We start from the raw sequence: 18,610 nt of genomic DNA on the forward strand, positions 1-18,610 counted from the left end.
AGTGAGATTCGACTGTATTGTAATGGCAATAAGAACGATTTGAACATTGAATGGCGTAATGTATCATTTAGTTTAAGAATTGGCATTAGTAAAAAATGTATTAAATAGCTTTATTTATCATAAAAAATAACCATAGTTAGCCCATTATGACAAAGCCGGTCCCTCTCGAATTAAAAAAATAGTTTAAATATAACATAAGTCACTGAAAGCCAAGCCCCACAAGGTGGTTACAGGCAGGCCTTGACCGACAACGGTTGTTGAGCCAAAAATAAGAATAAGAAGTTTAGTATAAATATTTCAAATGCAATTTCTTATTATTATCAACATATCGGATTCAGTCAGTTGGTGGCCGAATGAATTCCACTACAAGACTACAATGGCATTACTTTCATTCACTTTCCAAGTACGAAAAACGATCAAGTTTTTAAATAGGGAATTAAAATAACTCATCTCCGAATAGCACGGTGATGCCAGGCTTTATGGGCTATGTGGATTTGGAGGGATTGAAAATTATGTTTTGTGTTACGTAGTTCTTGGATGACCCTTAACTTAACTCAGCGAAAGAAACATTGGTCCTGCATGTGAGGGAAATCCAGAATCCAGAACATATCTGATCGGTAGAAACTATAAAAATGTTTTTTTTTTATATCGGTTATCGAACCAGATTATTCGCCGGTAATTCTAAATTATGTAAGAATATACTTACCCATAAGTGATAAACATAATAGCCTATTCTATACATAAATAATGGAAAAAGATTATTTTGTATAAAGAAAGAATACATATTCGTATTTCAATTCATGTATTTTTCATGTCAAATTACAAGTTTTTACATATATATAAAAAAACGATAAAAGTTGAGAGAGTCGTACTCTGTTAGAAATAAACGTCTACGGTTGTGTGTCGGGTAAATTCATGGCAATGTTCGCGTAAACGACAAGTGCTCTTTAATAATGTCCAGCAAAAAAAAATTCGCATAATAGTGCTCACTATTTTACCAAAAAAATCATAAGTTAAATATCTGTTTCCACATACTGCTTGAACTTTTGGGGGACAACTATAGAAATGGTGTATAAGGATAATTACTTTTCAATAAACTTACTCTAGTATATAATCAGTTCCTTCCCTCTATGACATGAGTCGTCGATAAGAACCAGTTGATCGATGATTAAGGCATTTACCGTTCAAAAACCTTATTATAATCAGCGCATCACCATTCTCCTGTTTCAACGACAATTTGTTATCAGTTTTCTCTGACAATGCAAAGTGAGTTTTTGCTGCATTTGTTTAATGAAAATCTCCTGAATATCTGTTCACATTCTTACCCAATTCCTATTGACCAGCACCATACCACCACATTCGCACATCCCGTTGAATCACTTAAACGCGCACCGCTACTACGGTCAGTTTTCGGTTATGGTGTCTGATTGCATGGATGTATCAGGGGTTTTTTTTATTACATAAATATAGCTCCGGACTATTACGATAGTTGTAGAAACTCTTCCAAATATTGGCTGTTCACCATTCACTGCAGTACAAATTCAGGATGAAACGATTGCTAATATGATCGATTCATTAAAAAAAGCAATAAAACAGAAATTACAAACCAAAACACAAAACAAAACTTCTTAGGTCATACACTGAACTGAAGCAGAACCAAAGTAAAACAACATCAAGTTATTCAGCTTCTATAGGCTAGAAATTATTGAGCATTTTAAGTTAAAATTATGTCTTCCCAACTGCAGCTCAGATGGAGAAGCACCTATTTCCTCCTTTCAATTAGTTTGTTGTCTCGACCGCTAAATAAATAGCTTTTTTTTTCGCCGAATGTCGCCCTTTGCACAAACATTAAGAACTAACGTAAGATGTTAAACCTAGTCCGGCAAATAAAAAAAATGTAGTCCTGGGGTGTGCATTAGAGTATACTAATCAAGTAATATATGAATATGCACTTGGTTGGCTGCACGTGGTACAATGTTAAATTTTGAACAAAAATATTGGAATTGGTTGCTGCTCTTCCTCGACTGTTTCCGCTTTATTCGGGCGATTTTTGGTGAAGATGTCTATTCGATGGGGGATGGATTATTATCGGTGCAATGCAAGTGGGTTGATTTGGAAATTGCTCATTTGCTCATTTGAACCGCCGCTTCCACCAGGAGATTCTTGTTGTTGATGGTAGTGAAATGCCGCTAGCGATGGAGTCGTGGTTGAAGACACATCTAATAAACAAAAGAAAACGCCACTCAATTTGCATCGTTCAATACAATAGAAAAATTACATTGAGAAGTTCAGCCAAAACAGTCAATTCACATTATAAGTCGAGTCTGCGTTTAAGGTGGAATGGATACCATGCCATTCCCCCTCCTACACTAACACTACGTATATGGAAATGATTGAAAATGAAGTAATATATCACAAAATAGTTTTATAAATAAGAGATTTATAGAAAAAAAAACAAGCTTTTGTCATCAAAGGCTATTCAATATTTCTGATAGTGGATCGTGTATAGTTTCCTGCAAAGATGTCAATAACTATTTCTGTATGCGATGTTATGGTCATCATTGTCATGTCAGTTATTTTGTTGGAAAATTTTGAAAAACCGTTATTATATTCTTTGGAGAACTTCTCTACTAAAGAATGGGAACATGTTATAGCATACCGTTACTTCCGTTGTGCGGTGGGTTAGGTGTTGATGGCGGCGAGGGAGAGTCGAGCATTATTACTGACGATGAAGGATCTTCTGCAAACATTTATAAAAATAGAAAGAAAAAATTACTATGAACGGATATCCAACTACAACTTACAACCAAACGAAGCTGAATACGATAAAGTATTATTAGACTATTAATACCTTATATACATTAATAATCACATCAGAACTTCATGTATGAAATAAACTAATTCAATCGATCATGTGTGTATGTGCAGGTTGCGACATTTTTATCACTTTTAAACGATGATTTTTATTCTTAAATACGTTATTAGATTTCCAAGTCTATTCTTTTTTTATTGTTTCATTCATTTCCACAATAAATTACCCCCATTATCTGCACATATAATAATATATTTTCAAGAATGAAATATAATAATCGATTTGTGGTGTGAGCCCATCATTAAATTTATTGATTCGTTTTTTAAAGACTGTTGTATGTCACACAGCACAGTTATATCTTTTCAATCTTTTTTACATTGAAATAATTCACAATGCTGCTCTGTACCTTCACCGTGTCTAGTGAATCTTAATTCTGTTCTCACTTTTTAAATGAACTGGTTTATCATTTTACGAGTCGCATCCCTTAGCGTTGCCTTACCCTATGGGTTAAAGCATATTTCTTTGCACGTCTGTAGGATAAATGCCTTACTAAAGAATAGTTATAAATCCCCCTGTGTTTTATAAATTTTCTTCATCGTTATCTATTATTTCCTCACTGATGACAACGCTCTCACTTTCCACGGGTTGTTGTTTATCTGAGTTTGGGAGAGCAGTGGCAAAGGAATGCAAAAAGAGAAAAAAGATGAAGAAATAATCGACAATTAGGCAAACGCAACAATTTGGCACGAGTCGGACGGATTTCTTTGATTTCTGGTTGTGTGCGTGCGTGTGTGTGTTTGTGTGTATGTGTGGTTCCTGACACATAGATTCAAATAAAAAAAAACTTAGAAAAGAGCCTCACAGATCTGCTATCGATCTGGTTCACCTGCCACATACAGTAAAATCTTATTTACAATTACAATATTACCTCGCCTTCATATTAAGACAACACAGTTTGAAACATCGAATTGCGGTGCAAAATGTGGTATACAAAACTAGTGTTGGGTTTCATGAATCTTTCGTTGGGATTCATTCATATGAGTCTTCAGCAATGAGTGATTCGAATCTCGAATCCTAAAGATTAATGAATCTCAAAAAAAATCTGTAGAGATTAAATCATAAATCTTCAGGGATTCATGAACCTCTAGAGAAGTATAATTTTAAAAATATTGAATTTGCCCGTTCCCATGATACATTGATTAACTCGTACGACTTAACAACATGCACGTCGTGGGTTCAAGCATCACATGAACTGTCTTCCCGTAGCAAAACAAACTATCCGGCTGATACCTGGTAAGAAGTCCCGAAACCCTGTATAGGATGGCATGTCCACCTAGGTTGTTACGCCACGAAGAAGAATAATAAGAAACTCAAGCTCTGTAGCTGAATCTTTGGAGACTTATTAATCTCTTGAGATTCATGATCTCAACTGGTAATCAATCCCGTCCGGCCTTTTAGATGCCTACCGACAACAGCCATTCAGAAACGACCTTCATTGTCTAATGTGTTCAGAATCTGATTATTATGTATGAGGTACGACAAGTATATCAAAATTAAATACAAACAAATAATATAACAAACGCTGCAACATAATCAATCCAAACTCGTGTTTATCAAAATAATTACAATACAAATGTGATTAAAATACGACAACCGTTAGACGCGTTTGTTCGTTCTCGGCGCTGGTTAAAAAGAAAAAAAAAATGCCTTACACACAAAGGTACGCATTTTTTGCTACCGAAATAAACACTATTAAACTGCTCGATCTATGAGAGAGTTTTCTTGAGTTCTACGTGAAGTGCCAAATTGATAGACCAAGAGCATAAGAATGTGTGAAAGTTCTATGCTGAAAATATCAAGGGAAAAAGTGCAATTATCTGCAACAAAGGGGCACATGCTGATCGCGAGTCGTACTTGGCCGATCTTATTCTTCTTCTTTGGCACAATAATCGTTGTTGGGGTCAAACCCTGCCTATACCATTGATGGGCAAGGCTTTCAATGACTTATTGATTACTCGTAGCAGGATAGTCAGTCCTAGGGGCACGGTTCATTTGGGCTTTGAACCCATGACTTTGCCAATCAATAGCCTAAAAATCAAACGATCTTTGTTATCGTAAGCAATTGTAACAACAACAAAAAACATTCATAATTGTTCGTCTTATCACTACATACAGTGTAGTACGCCTTATTAATAAAATATCTTACACGCCCTACACTATATTTATTGCCCTTGAATGGATTAGTATAATAAAGCGTACGTTTCATGAATTTTCAGAACTTACCGTTCACTTTAGAGCGAGTTACGGCCCCGGCGCTAGTGGATGAGCTACCTGCCGCTGAAGTCGAGGAGGAGGAAGACGAGGACGTAGGATTATTCGAACTTCCAGTACCGTTTGTGCGGGCGCTGATTTTCTTTCGCTTGGCAGGAGCATCGTCGTCAGAGTCGCTGAGCGTCAAATCCACCTTTTTGTGCAATACAGAAAGACATACGTTTTGTCATATTTCCGTAGCTGTCTTCTCTGTTAACCATTTTGAGATTATATTTACCGTTTCGCTGGAGGTAGTCGTAGACGTTGGTTCATTTGTCGAGATGACGGAAGTCTGAGATACAATCGGTTTTGGTGGATCCGTCGTTATTACTTCTACAAAAAATAAATTATATTAATAACAGATAGTAGTGCAGATAAAATGATGAAACACATCGCATTTCGTTCGGTTGACCGTCAGTGATCCGAAGATTCAACAAGCAAACTATACTATCGTATCCACATCCATAAGGCTTACCAATGTCATCCGATATAACTTCGACCTTTTGCACCGCTTTACTAGGCGATCCATCATCAGAATCGTTTAGCTTAACTCGCGTGCTCCAGGAACCGTCTTTGTGGAGCTGGATTTCTGTATCTTCGCTCGATAGTTTTGTCGAAACCAATACCTCTTGGAAGTAGCTAGTATGGAAATTAAAAGCATACATTACCGTTCACGCATACCAAGAAGCAATCGATTGCAATTGTGCAAAACAAAAAAAACTGTACTACTTACCCATCGATAACAAGATTGTTGTATACCGCTGGTTTATCACACACGGGACAGTTCCATGTTGGCTTACGCTCATTCATTTGCAGATATAACGACGCATCGAAACACTGTAGATGGGAGCATGTCGATGAACTGAGATAGAGAGAACAAGATAAACACGTTAGAGCTCGGCTACTTAATGGTTTTATCGACGGATCGGTTGTTAACTGACCGGCAAGGTGTGGTCATGCGCATCTTTCCCAATGGACAAATTAACGACACTTTTAGCATTGTGGTTGCAATTTCACAATCAGCATCTTCATTCAGCTTTTCTTTAACTGAAAGTAAAACAAAAATGCATAACATTATGTTTGGCACCAATCACGCACAAAAAAAACGAGGCCGCATACTTAATGCTCGAGTGTAATCTGCCGCTTTGACGCCCTTAGTTTTCAGCCTTTGTAAGAGTTGAGCCGATGACAGCTTGCGCACTAAGTAGCATGCTACTGCATACCCGCGATTGTACTCCGTACACCAGGATACAGAGATGTGGTTGGCCACCGTCGGCGATAGCTTCACCTGCGCTGTTATGTTGACCGGCCGGGGTGGTCTTTTTGGTTCCACCCCTGGCTTGTTGGTGGGAATTGGATTCTATAAAAAAAAACAATTATACGTAAAGTACGTTATAAAACACACACAAACACATGAAAGCCCTTGATGGCGCTTGCGATCTTACCGGCAACGGGCATAGTTTGTTGTTCACCTTCAACACTATGTTGGGCGGAAAGTGATCGTCCTGCTCGCAGGTTGTTTCTAGCAGACAAAATCTAAGCTGAACCTGTACGTTATGCTCTATTTTGGCGGAATTGCTGATGTCACGGTTCAGTGCAATTTCGTTCGCCTGCTGTGGCGTCAGATGAAAGAAGTAGGAACCTTCCTGCACCCGCTGGGCAGTGTTGCTCGGTACCAGCGTAGCCGGCTTCAGCAGGGTGGCCATAACGTCGAAAAAGGCCAGCTTTTTCAGTTGCACATCGGGATGTATCGGGTAGTCGCCGTACCCGGGCACGGCCATGCTGCCGTTGGCATGCACCTGCCCAACTCGGTTGTCGGTCTGGACGGCGTTCGCGTACTGTTGCTGATACATGGCCGTACCGGTGCGCGCACTGGTCGTCGTGCTGTGGCTCACAACGGTACCGTTGTTGGCACCACCAGCAATATGTCCGCCGGACGCCAGCAGCGACTGTACGGCGAGCGGGTTGGTTTCGACCGGCTGTAGCACGACCTGTGGCAGCAGCGACTGGTCGCCCGCACCACTGCCTGATGTGCTGGTCGTGGACGACGTCAATAGTTCCTGGGCCTCCTGCTGACTGAAACGATCAGGTACACGATAGTTCGGTTAGATAAGCTGCACATCACCAACAAAAACAACTACAACAACGGTATAATGGTATAAAATAAAACGTACGCTTTTCGATGCAATTCACGCACTCGATGCTTCAGTACTTGAACGTTCTGCCGAACTAGATTCAGAGCACGATCAACTAGATCCGATTTGCGACCGCTTCGACTGATGTTGTGTTCGCCAAGCAATTGCTGTAAATCGCACACTCGTAGTTGATTTACCAATTCCTGAAAATACAAAACACACACACACACACACACACACACACACACACACACACACACACACACACACACACACGTGCGCGCATACACACATTAAATAAGAAGAATCTCACACACCGGTTCAGGTTCGAATATTGTACAACGCGTGATAACTCGTCGCATAAAGCGTATGGGAAGTTCAGCAAAAGGGACCTAATGTTGTGTCATTTGTTCGTCACTCAACACGCTACTGATTCTCTTTCGACACCCGGGGCGCAAGTGAGGAGTCGCTTGTTTCATGTTTGCATCAGGTCTTTGGTTGGATTCGCGTTTCCAGACACCGTGTGCGGTGTGTTCTGAGAATTATACATACTCCCTAGCGGCAGAACCACCGGAACAATCCTCGTTCCTGGCCTGTATCTCGCATTCCTGGTTCTCCACAGGTTAACACATTTTCACCACACGTGGGGCTTGAGTTTCTGAATATGAATATGAAAAATACTTTATCCTCAAGCTGTACGGTCGTAGCCCCGCATGCTACCCGTGCTAAATGCAGAAATGCTTATCCACGAAAATGAAACATGGTTTCAGGGGTATACACACCACACAATAGAAATTAGCGCACACACAAACACACCGAGTGTGCTGTATGCGCTGACAAACACTCACACACCCGCACACATCTGCCGCCTTTCGCTGGCTTGGTTAAACGTGTGGTTTGATTACTCTTGTGGTGGAATTGAAAAAAGCAAAAAACGTTTCGAAGATATTCGTGAAAACTACATAGAGATCACTTTTATAAGCATGTACGCGCTGTGTAAGCATCAACGAAACAAAGTTTCTGTTGTACTCTGCAATCCTCCTCATCACATCCTGCATTTATTTCATTCACTGCCACTTTCTACACCCTCCCCTTTAACATCACGGAGTTTGGCAGGAAAGTTTTCGGGACGAGCAAAACTCTCCAGTACCAATTTTAAGCACAGCACTATTAAGCAGCACTTCTTCGGAACTAAAAAATAGTAGCCGTGGACAGCTAAACAACACATACTTATTTTACTCTATTGGGCGGAAGACATCCTATACAAACAATTAGTAGCGAAATAGCGTCCTTGCCGCCCAAAGTTGTGGGCAGATGATAGTCAAGATCCTTGCTACCCACGGAATCGCACCAATATTGCACGGGATGTGGAAACCTGCCAGGACACATACCTTGAGCTCAGTAAATTCAGCGGCTTGCCGCGTCTTTCTCATCTTCTAGCGACTGCTGTAATGGAATGTGCATGCGCGACGGAAGATAATTCCTCGAAGTTACATCGATTCAGATTCCGGCGAATCGCTTTTCGATTGATTTCGTTTCACTTGCAACTTGAAAACCATACAAACGAAGCGAAAAAGTTCACAGAATTTCTCTGCACACTCACAAGACAGAACAATTACGCTCAGACATACACGCACACACACGCACACACACATACACACTGTTAAATGACATCTGGCAGTTGGAAGAGCAAACAAGGTATATAAAGAAGTGCTCTTTTTGTCTTTTCCGTCCTTTTCTAATGTAGGTGAATATGCTCGCGTTTTTTTGTGAGGTCACAAACTAGTGATGGGCAAAACGGCTCCAAAGGTGGGCACGGCTCAGACTAGTTATTTGCGATTTTCGACCCGAACCTACCGGGTCGGAGCAATCTGTAAGCGACCCGGAGTCGTTCGGGTTGACCCGAAAGGTACAAGAAGGTTCAGTAGGTGTAACGATTTCGTAAATATACGTCGTAAAGGTAAATGAAAGCATAACCCAAGCGCCACAAATTCACTAAACGACCACTAAACGGGTTCTAAACGACTCTAGCTCTGTACCTAAACGGAATATAGAAAGACTTCGTTTAGTAGACGGTGAACGACTCATGCATTCTAAAAATAGCAAGAAAAAGCTGGTGGCGCCATCAGTTGGTGGGGATACCCAACCAGTGGAGCGCTTTCCTCGCTTAGAGAGATTAGCTTTCTAATTCCCTCTGTACTGTTGTATGGTTTTTGCATTGATGTTATGCTTCGCTAGAACTAGAACGGCGATACGATTGTATAAATACTAAACTTCAATGTAAACCTCCAGCACTGAAGCAAGTGGGATTTGAGCAATGGTCGTTGGTGTTGATACCCATGTATCTGACCACACGACCATTCATATAGATTTATGCTCGGAAAGTTAGAAGGCTATATAGCTCATGATTAGATTAAATTTTTTGAAACACATTGCAAGAAAAGGACAGCAATATAATGATGAGTTTTAACATGCCATCTATTGAGCAAACCAACAAAGCTATGGAGCTTTCATTTTTTTCTATGGATATTCGATTTTCCAGTCGTTTAAGCTTAATATGTGGCGCTTGGGAAGCGACTCCGACCCGTTGGTGCAGCGAGTTCGAGTCGGTTCGGATCAATGTAGGTTCAATACTCGACCCAAACTCGCTGCACCAACGGATCGGAGTCGCTTATACTTTCTCGGACCTACTCATCATTCGGGTCGACCCAAACTCGTTGCACCCGCGGGTGGGATTTGATTCCGAATCCGACCTAGCGCACCCAAGAATCGGAATCGATTCCGACTGGCTCGCACCCGACTTCGTGTCGGGTCGTGGAATGAATCGTATCCCAAGTGCCACAAATCCACTAAACGACCACTAAACGGCTTCTAAACGACTCAAGTTCTCTACCTAAACGGAATATAGAAAGACTTCGTTTAGCAGACGGCAAACGACTCATTCATTCTAAAAATAGCAAAAAAGCTGGTGGCGCTCTCTGTTGGTGGGATACACCAACCAATTGAGCTTCATCGCTTGGAGGAGAGCTTTCTCATTTCCTCTGTACTGTTGTATGGTTTCGCATTGAAGTTATGCATCGCTAGAACTAGAACGGCGATACAATTGTTTAATTACTAAACTCCAACGGAAACCACCAGTACTGAAGCAAGTGAGAATTGAGTTATGGTCGTTGGTGTTGATACCCACATATCTGACCACACGACCATTCACATAGATTTTTGCTCAGAAAGTTATAAGGCTATATAGGTCATGATAAGATGAAACTTGTCGAAACACATTGCAAGAACAGGATAGCAATATAATGATGAGTTGTAATACGCCATCTATTGATCAAACCAATGAAGCTGTGGAGCTTTCATTTTTTTATATGGATATTCAATTTTCCAGTCGTTTAAGCTTAATCTGTGGCGCTTGGGATGACTCACCCACTATTCCAGACCCCGGTGTGGTGGTTTCCGAAATATTTTTTTTATTAATAACAACTTTTTATTTCGTCCAATCGAATAGTTGCGTCCATCCCTGCTAAGATCGATCACAAGACTGTCGATTTTCCTCCTCTCCTCGCAAAGCCTCCTATTTTGACACTTCCGTACGAACGGATGTATCGCCTCTCGCTATCTCACTCTCTCTGCGATTAGCCTGATTTTTATTTCGAATGCGCAGATACTTTTCGTTAATCGCTATTCTCTCAAATAGCCAGCTCGTACTTTATAGCTGATTTAGTGCTGTTTAACGAAAAATCGTTCCGATGTCGTACTTTGTGGCTGATTAAGAGAAAGACGGTACTTTGCGGAACTATGGAGCTTTTTAACAGGCACATGGTACTTTTTGGAACTTTGCGGCTGATTAGCACTATGTGTAGGGTTCATGATGGAACTTGAAGGCTTGTTAAGAAAGGGTACTGAACTTGGTGGAACTTTATAGCTTTTTAATGCATGACATCGGTTCAAGGTGGCTCTTGTCAAAGTTTCAAAGACGGACGCCGGCAATAATCTCATTGCTGCTGCACACGTTAGATTCGTTAATTGAAGAATGAATATTGAGTGAAGTGATTGTGAATTATCAGTAAATTGTGTAAAATTTTTGTAATTCATCAATACAAAGGATTTAAACATATACAGGCGGTCCCCGAGATACACGGTTAATGGGGACCGAAAACGACCGCAGAATACCGCGTATCTCGAATTTCCGCGTAAGACGAATCTCGGGATTTCCAGCCAAAATATCACTAATTTTCGTGCAATTTTGCAAGTAGGGGGTGGTTTTCGCCACCAAATTAATTATTTGATATGTTTCTACTGAATTGAACAATTTTAAACCTTTTTAAATAGTATTTTACATTCGTTCAATACGTAAATTATTAGGTATTTCACAATGGATGTGTCAAATCAGTACAATTTGCTCATAGAACTGTCAAATTTGGAAAACCGCGTATCTCCGAATCCGCGTATAAGAGGTACCGTGTATCTCGGGGACCGCCTGTACATTTGTGTTTAAACGAAACAAATCTTGTTGTTTATTTCATCGATGACACTTGCTTGAAAATAAAACACAAAGAAAAATAATCCCTGGCATCGTGGCATAAGGAAGCTGCTTAGGCGCTGTTTGAAAGACCCACATAGAACTTTGATGCTGTTTATCTACTGCAAAAGGCGAATTAGAGCAGCGATCTTTAGCGTGCCAAAATAAGCTGCTTAAGCAATTTTGGCTATTTGGGACGGTTAATGGGGACCCAAAACGGCCGCAAAATACTGCGTATTACGAATTTTCGCGTAAGTCGAATTTCGTGATTCCCAGCTAAAATATCCCTAATTTTCGTGCAATGTTGCAAGTAGGGGGTGGCTTTAGCCACCATATTAATTATTTGATATATTTCTACCGAATTGAACAGTTTTAAACCTTTTGAAATGGTATTTGAAATTCGATAAATACGGAAATTATTTGGTATTTCACAATGGATGTGTCAAATATCTTAATTGTTTCGTGCGTTTTTGAGTGTTTTCATTAATATTTAATGTTTGAAATCAGCTAGTTTTTCAAACCTCCTCCTCGTATTAATTTTTTTTTTAAATTTTTGAACAGCATGTAGTAAAAAGACAGCCCAACAACAAGTACAAGATATATCCATTCTATTGTAGTCAAATAAGCAGATCGCCGTTTGGCAGTTTCTCATTAACCGTAGAGTATCAAACCAAGATTTAGCAACTAGATTTACACACGTAAGTTGGCAACCGGCATACCCGGGTATTCCACACGTTTTGATGCAAAAAATTAACGATTTTCATAGGTAAACAATGCTTTCTATATTTTAATGCTGTAAGCAAGTAATGCCGACCATATATTCTCTTCTATTTCATTTATTCATTAAGTTTTTTTCATTTTATTATAAAAATAACGGTCAAATTGAAATTTGGAATCGCTTGAATTTGACTCGAAAATAAGCACAATACGAAAAGCGGAAGATGAGAAACGTCATTCTCCATACAAAATGTATGGAATACCCGGGTATGCTGGTTGCCAACTTACGTGGTAGAGTTAAACAAAAATCAAAATAAAATACTTACAGGCTGTTTAAAATTACAGGCGGTCCCCGAGATACACGGTACCTCTTATACGCAGATTCGGAGACACGCGGTTTTCCAAATTTGATAGTTCTTTGAAAAAATTGTACTGATTTGACACATCCATTGTGAAATACCAAATAATTAACGTATTGAACGAATGTAAAATACTGTTTAAAAAGGTTTAAAATTGTTCAATTCAGTAGAAGCATATCAAATAATTAATATGGTGGCGAAAACCACCCCCTACTTGCAAAATTGCACGAAAATTATTGATATTTTGGCTGGAAATCACGAAATTCGACTTACGCGGAAATTCGAGATACGCGGTATTCTGCGGCCGTTTTCGGTCCCCATTAACCGTGTATCTCGGGGACTGCCTGTACAACTTATCCACCAAAAAATCATAAATTAAAAGTTGGAAGGCTACGGAAAATTTCAGGTCAATAAAAGCAATGAATCAAAAGTTATTGCAGTTCGAAGTTGAAAAAAATACCCGGGTATCCGGTTGCCAACTTAAAGGTTAATAGTCGAGAAAATGCATCTAATATTTTTACCACAAATAGTTTCTTGATTTTAAATTCACCACCAGCTACCTCAACTGCAAGCACCTTGCCAGTGGACCTTTTTCCGTTAACACAACAGTTTGGCTTATCCGTGGGCGCTGGAATATCCGGCAATTCCTTCAACGAATAAACTAAAATTCGCTGATTATCTTATTTACATTCTCGGCTGCAGTGTGAACTCATTCTCTCCGTTCGAGATACATTTCTGTGGAACAAAGCTGGCTACAGTTTTGGTAAAACGTTGAACGGGCAACTTGCAACGTGCACGAGAAATAATAATATTAATTTCATTCAAAGTATTTGTCCAGTGATTGGCGGCAGTGCTATTGGTAGCGTCGTGTGAAAAGTAGCTGCACAGAGCGGATGTTTGCATCATTTTAGGGAGTTTTAATTTGATTATCCTTCCCACGAAGCCCAAAAAGTGTTTGCTCCCCTATCGCGGCTCGCTGTTCGTTCCGCGCACAACGTTGATTGAAGTGCTGGGAAGCGAACGAACGGGCGTACCAGCAGGGACTTGCTCCCCTCGACCCTAACCGGGCCAATATACACACACACAATCATATACACATACACACACACACACACACGCAGTGTAGCATCACGAGTTTGCCGGCAGACAGACGGAGCAGCAGGCAGTGGAGATCATGCGCTCATAGTTTTGTCATACGTGTACTAATCGAATTTGTGCGACCATTGAAGTGAGGTGCTGCATTTGACTGGGTGGTAAATTGTTAGTACAGCTCGCGGCTCGCGGACAGTAAGGGACAAGTGCTGGGCCAGGGAAGTAGAGCATGATGAAATTAAACAGACCCCGGTGGTCGCCGCTGCTGTGGCGGATTGCTTTGCTGAGCACCGTGCTATTATTTCATAACCCCGTGGTACATGGAAATGACGAAATTTCCTCCGAGTCTCAGGTACGTTTGCGGCTGGTGAAGTAACGTGTTATGCTAGCCCAGCCTGGTAATCCGGCGCACAACACACCAGGTGTGCCTTTTTATCACTTAGTGCTTTGTCCAGCGATAAGCGAATTAAACTATTTGTTCTTTGTTTTGTCCTGAAGCCGGCTGGGGATGCTGAGCAGTACGAAACACCAACGGTAGACCCGAAGCGTATGTATTTTGCTGAACATTTCGATGATCTGTTCGATGGTGCGAGCGATGCCATCGAGAAGCGGTGGGTGAAATCAAAGGCCAAGAAAGACGACGCTGCCGAAGAGGTGGCCAAATACGACGGTGAATGGGCGGTCGAGCAGCCGCAGCGACCGATTCTAGCGAACGACTATGGGTTGGTGCTGAAATCGAAAGCGAAGCATGCTGCGATTGCTTCGCCTTTGCTGCTCAACCGACCATTCGTGTTCGAGGACAAGCCGCTCGTGGTACAGTACGAGGTCAACTTGCAGGAGGGCCAGGAATGCGGTGGCTCCTACATAAAGCTCCTTTCCGTCGGCGACGGTACGAAGGATCTGAAGCAGGTACGTACGAACACGGTTGCGGTGTAGTCTCGTGTGCATCTTACTTACCTCATTTTGGTTGCCTCATGTGCATAGTTCCACGACAAAACACCGTACACGATTATGTTCGGACCGGACAAGTGTGGCAACGACGTAAAGTTGCATTTCATTTTCCGACACGTTAACCCGATTAATGGTACTATCACGGAGAAGCATTGCAACAAACAGAAGTAAGTAGCAGCTTGGTGGTGTTTTGTGCATTGTTCTCGTTGCCGTTGATTGAAATTACACGTCTGCTTTTGTTGTGTTTGCGTTTTCTTTTTGTTGTTTAGAGATCGGCTTGATGATCCGTTCAAAGACAAACGCCCCCATTTGTACCAATTGATTATTCGCCCGGATAACACGTACACCATACGAGTGGATCACAAAACCGTCAACGAGGGCTCGTTGCTCACCAACTTTACGCCGGCAGTGAACCCGCCTGCCGAGATCGATGACCCGGAGGACCGCAAGCCGGAGAACTGGGACGATCGCGAAAAAATCCCCGATCCCGAAGCGACCAAACCCGACGACTGGAACGAGGACGAACCGGCACAAATTCCCGACCCGAAGGCTACCAAGCCGGCCGGCTGGTTGGACGATGTGGAGGAGATGGTACCGGACAGTTCGGCCGTGAAGCCGGAGGACTGGGACAACGATATGGATGGTGAGTGGGAACCGCCCCTGATTCCGAACCCGATGTGTGAGAAGGCGGTTGGTTGCGGTTTGTGGAAGGCTCCGATGGTACCGAACCCTAACTACAAGGGCAAATGGCGCCCGCCGCTAATCGCTAACGTAAACTACCAAGGAAAGTGGGCCCCGCGCAAGATTTCTAATCCGGACTTCTTTGAAGATCTAACGCCGTTCCGAATGACACCGATTGTGAGTAAAACTTTCGACTGTGGGAGTGATTTACTGTTGGAAATCAAATATGTTTTCCTTTTTTTTTGTTACAGGCCGCGGTAGGCATCGAACTTTGGTCCATGTCAAACGATATACTGTTTGATAACATTGTTATTTGCGATGATGAATCCGTTGCCGACGAATGGGCTGCACAAACGTTCGATCTCAAAGTGAAGACGCTTGATCGGCAGGCGGTAAGTTAGTTGGAGGTTGGACAGGGATAAAGGTATTCCGCTGAGGTTAGCCGGATTAACTTTCCTTTGCTGTTTTCGATGCCGTTTAAATGAACCGATTATCGGAGATATTTCGGTGACTAAACACATTTGTCACATCAATATATTGCACTTTTATGTGGTTTGTCCACTCCCATCAGCCATAATTTGAAACAGAATGGCATATCCAAGTTATTTCGATCTTCGAAGTCAACATATATCGCAGTTTTTATACATACATTGCATAAATTTCCTTTTTTTACCATTTCGATTGCGTTTTAACTATGCAACTGCTGCAGCAAACCCTATGGGACCGAGCGATGCGGTACATTAACTACAAGCCAGGCTATTGGGGAGCATACTTTGTGTACTGCTCAATACCATTGATTGCCTACGTATGGTTCCTGTGGTCTCGACGCGATAAAGAGGTCTTTATATGTTGCTGTTCACAATTGTAGGCTCGATAACAATCAAAATGCCATTGTATAATCAGCTCAGCAAAGTTTCCCTGAACATCCGTTGTCCGCCATGCGTCGTCAGTATGCTAAACTGTAGTTATTTGCTAATGCCCGCCTTTTTCCCTTCCTCCAATGTTAACTCCCCACTTTAGGAAACCCTCGTATCGCGTGTGCTTAAGTACTGCAACAGCAACCCCTGGATGTGGGCTGTATTGATAGTAGTAGTAGGATTGCCAGTTGCTTTGATGATCTACTTCATGTGCTTTACCAAGGTAACATTTAATGCTAAACTAGTGCTGCGTAAATCGGTGTCCGATTCATGACTCGCAATGAATCTTCGAAATGAATCACTGAATCGGTAGAAATCGTTACAAAGTTTCCCTTCTTCAGCTACAAGGTTTTCCAATTCGTAAGATTAAATATTATGAAGGGTTTAATTACCTTTTAGTCTACCAATCTTTGAAGAAGGACTCTAAAAATGCTTGACTGTACCCAAAGATTCTTTAAGCTCAAGATTCCGATTTAACATTCATTTAGAAAGACTCTTGATTGGTATGAATGAATCTCCTGATTTACAAGGCACATCACTAAGCAAAATTGTGATTGTATTTCAAACCAGATGTCGTATCAAATGTTTAACAATATTTTTTCATTTTTTCGCGAGAAGGGTGACGCCAAGGCGGAAATTGGACGCAAGAAGAAGAATGACGATTATCCAGCACCGGAGCACGAGCAGGACGAGCTGGTCGGTGGTGCCGGAGAGGAGGCGGAAGACGATGGACGATCGAGTAAAACAAAGCTGAATGCCGCAGCCACGGGGTCCTCCGGTTCACGGTCAGCCAGCAGTGCCGGCGAAGCTTACGCAGAGAATGAGGATGAACGTGACGGCGATGAGGCTGAAGAGGACGAGGAAGACGACGAAGCACAGGAAGAGGCTCAGGAAATGGAGGCCGGTGAAGAGGAAGCATCGTCAAGCGATGCACCAGTAGATAGCAAGAATTCGGAAGGCGGAGAAGGCCTAAAGAAGAGAAGAGCCCGCAAGGATTAGAAGCTAAGCGGAGAGGTAGAATGGTAGAACAATAACCTATAAGCCGTTAGATGTGGTTGCGTTTGCATGGTACAGTATCGATTGGTAAAGGACACCTAGAGAGGTCCCGTAACGTAATGTTTTCTTCTATCTCAGCGTGTATGTGCCCGTAGACATGCAATAATCATTTCCAAGCTTTTAATTTATCTTGACAGTCGGGTTCTTTTTTTTGTTAGCTCATCTCACATAGTTCTTAATAGCTTTCGATCTGGTCTAAAATTAGCCCCTGCTGGGTCAAATCGTCGTGTGTGAGCATAGGGCACGCGTGTATTCTTACGCAACGTGTGAACGGCTCTCCCACGGGACCGGCCCCATATTTATTCCCAATAGACCCCTGCTGGGTGTGCAAGTTAACAAACAAGTTAAGGTCAGGCTAGCTTTTCCAACGCCGAATTACTGCTTAGAATAATGCATTTCTTCACGGTATATACAACGTTACGTTTGTACTTCTGTTAGCCGAAATTAAACCAGACGAAACAAAAAAAAAAACAAGCGGGGAACAGTAAATAGAGCGTAACGGTTAAGCAATTTGGATACGTTTTTTTGCATATATACTTAGCACCAAAGGAAATTGGCTCTAGTTTAAGTGAACGATTCTAAACTAACATACGGAAGGGAGGGTGGGTATGTAAGTGCATTTGCAGCTGCTGAAATATCCATTAAATCATTGTTTCATCCATTGATTATGTTTGTATGTGTGGCATTTAGAGATTTCCTTTGTCTTTCAATTTGTTTCGGAGTAAATTAGAACTACACGTTAAAGTAAGAGGAAAAATGTTGTTTTCGTTTTGATATTCATACATCTACCTGACCGGTTCTTGCGTTCAGCGATGATGTTCAACTATATTCCATATTATAGGTAGCATTTTTGTGTGTGGGTTTTAGGTGTGAAAAAATCATTTAAAAAAAACCTGTAATGCAGCAAGTTTTTGATTGTACTCAACCTCAGTCTAGGGTTAGATCGATTGAACACTAACGCGCACTGTGTGAATGCTCGATAAAAACTCGATGAACACGAGTGCCCCGGTTAAATACAAATAAATCGTAACGTAATTGACCATCGACAGGATCTATCT

General features: G+C 41.4%; 2 protein-coding genes across 5 annotated transcripts; one reads left to right on the forward strand and one right to left on the reverse strand.

The window, feature by feature from the left end:
• Positions 1–789: 789 nt before the first annotated feature.
• LOC121593254 (E3 SUMO-protein ligase PIAS2) lies at positions 790–8,930 on the reverse strand. 2 transcript variants are annotated; one of them, XM_041915470.1, is made up of 11 exons: positions 8,649–8,929; positions 7,297–7,460; positions 6,568–7,198; positions 6,242–6,482; positions 6,064–6,169; positions 5,856–5,984; positions 5,598–5,761; positions 5,361–5,455; positions 5,096–5,276; positions 2,660–2,740; positions 790–2,219 (listed from the first exon to the last, which is right to left on the reverse strand). In XM_041915470.1, exons 1-11 carry the CDS (start codon positions 8,688–8,690, stop codon positions 2,086–2,088), a joined length of 1,968 nt encoding a protein of 655 aa, XP_041771404.1. In that variant the 5' UTR covers positions 8,691–8,929; the 3' UTR covers positions 790–2,085. The 2 variants fall into 2 exon arrangements, with proteins under 2 accessions (XP_041771404.1, XP_041771405.1); XM_041915471.1 differs by lacking the exons at positions 790–2,219; positions 2,660–2,740 and adding an exon at positions 3,043–3,468 and having other exon boundaries at positions 8,649–8,930.
• Positions 8,931–13,476: 4,546 nt separating this feature from the next.
• On the forward strand, positions 13,477–18,603 carry LOC121593764 (calnexin). 3 transcript variants are annotated; one of them, XM_041916428.1, is made up of 8 exons: positions 13,477–13,618; positions 13,683–14,299; positions 14,446–14,856; positions 14,932–15,065; positions 15,168–15,756; positions 15,831–15,971; positions 16,289–16,417; positions 17,115–18,603. In XM_041916428.1, the coding sequence occupies exons 2-8, from the start codon at positions 14,177–14,179 to the stop codon at positions 17,493–17,495; spliced, it is 1,908 nt and encodes a 635-aa protein (XP_041772362.1). In that variant the 5' UTR covers positions 13,477–13,618; positions 13,683–14,176; the 3' UTR covers positions 17,496–18,603. The 3 variants fall into 3 exon arrangements, with proteins under 3 accessions (XP_041772362.1, XP_041772360.1, XP_041772363.1); XM_041916426.1 differs by having other exon boundaries at positions 13,477–14,299; XM_041916429.1 differs by lacking the exon at positions 16,289–16,417 and adding an exon at positions 16,600–16,719 and having other exon boundaries at positions 13,480–14,299.
• The last annotated feature ends 7 nt before the right edge of the window (positions 18,604–18,610 follow it).

Source organism: Anopheles merus, chromosome 2L (genome assembly GCF_017562075.2).
Source record: "Anopheles merus strain MAF chromosome 2L, AmerM5.1, whole genome shotgun sequence".
Lineage (NCBI taxonomy): Eukaryota > Metazoa > Arthropoda > Insecta > Diptera > Culicidae > Anopheles > Anopheles merus.

What these genes read in the sequence shown, in the direction of transcription:
- LOC121593254 (XM_041915470.1), bottom strand. Translation starts at nt 8,690, where the DNA reads ATGAGAAAGACGCGGCAAGCCGCTGAATTTACTGAGCTCAAG. An exon ending in CGACTACCTCCAGCGAAACG is followed by an intron (nt 5,277 to 5,360) that starts GTAAATATAATC and finishes TTGCACAAAAAG; the next exon opens with GTGGATTTGACGCTCAGCGA. An exon ending in AACTCGCTCTAAAGTGAACG is followed by an intron (nt 2,741 to 5,095) that starts GTAAGTTCTGAA and finishes AAATGTTTGCAG; the next exon opens with AAGATCCTTCATCGTCAGTA.
- LOC121593764 (XM_041916426.1), top strand. Translation starts at nt 14,177, where the DNA reads ATGATGAAATTAAACAGACCCCGGTGGTCGCCGCTGCTGTGGCGGATT. An exon ending in GTACGAAGGATCTGAAGCAG is followed by an intron (nt 14,857 to 14,931) that starts GTACGTACGAAC and finishes TCATGTGCATAG; the next exon opens with TTCCACGACAAAACACCGTA. An exon ending in AAGCATTGCAACAAACAGAA is followed by an intron (nt 15,066 to 15,167) that starts GTAAGTAGCAGC and finishes TTTGTTGTTTAG; the next exon opens with AGATCGGCTTGATGATCCGT.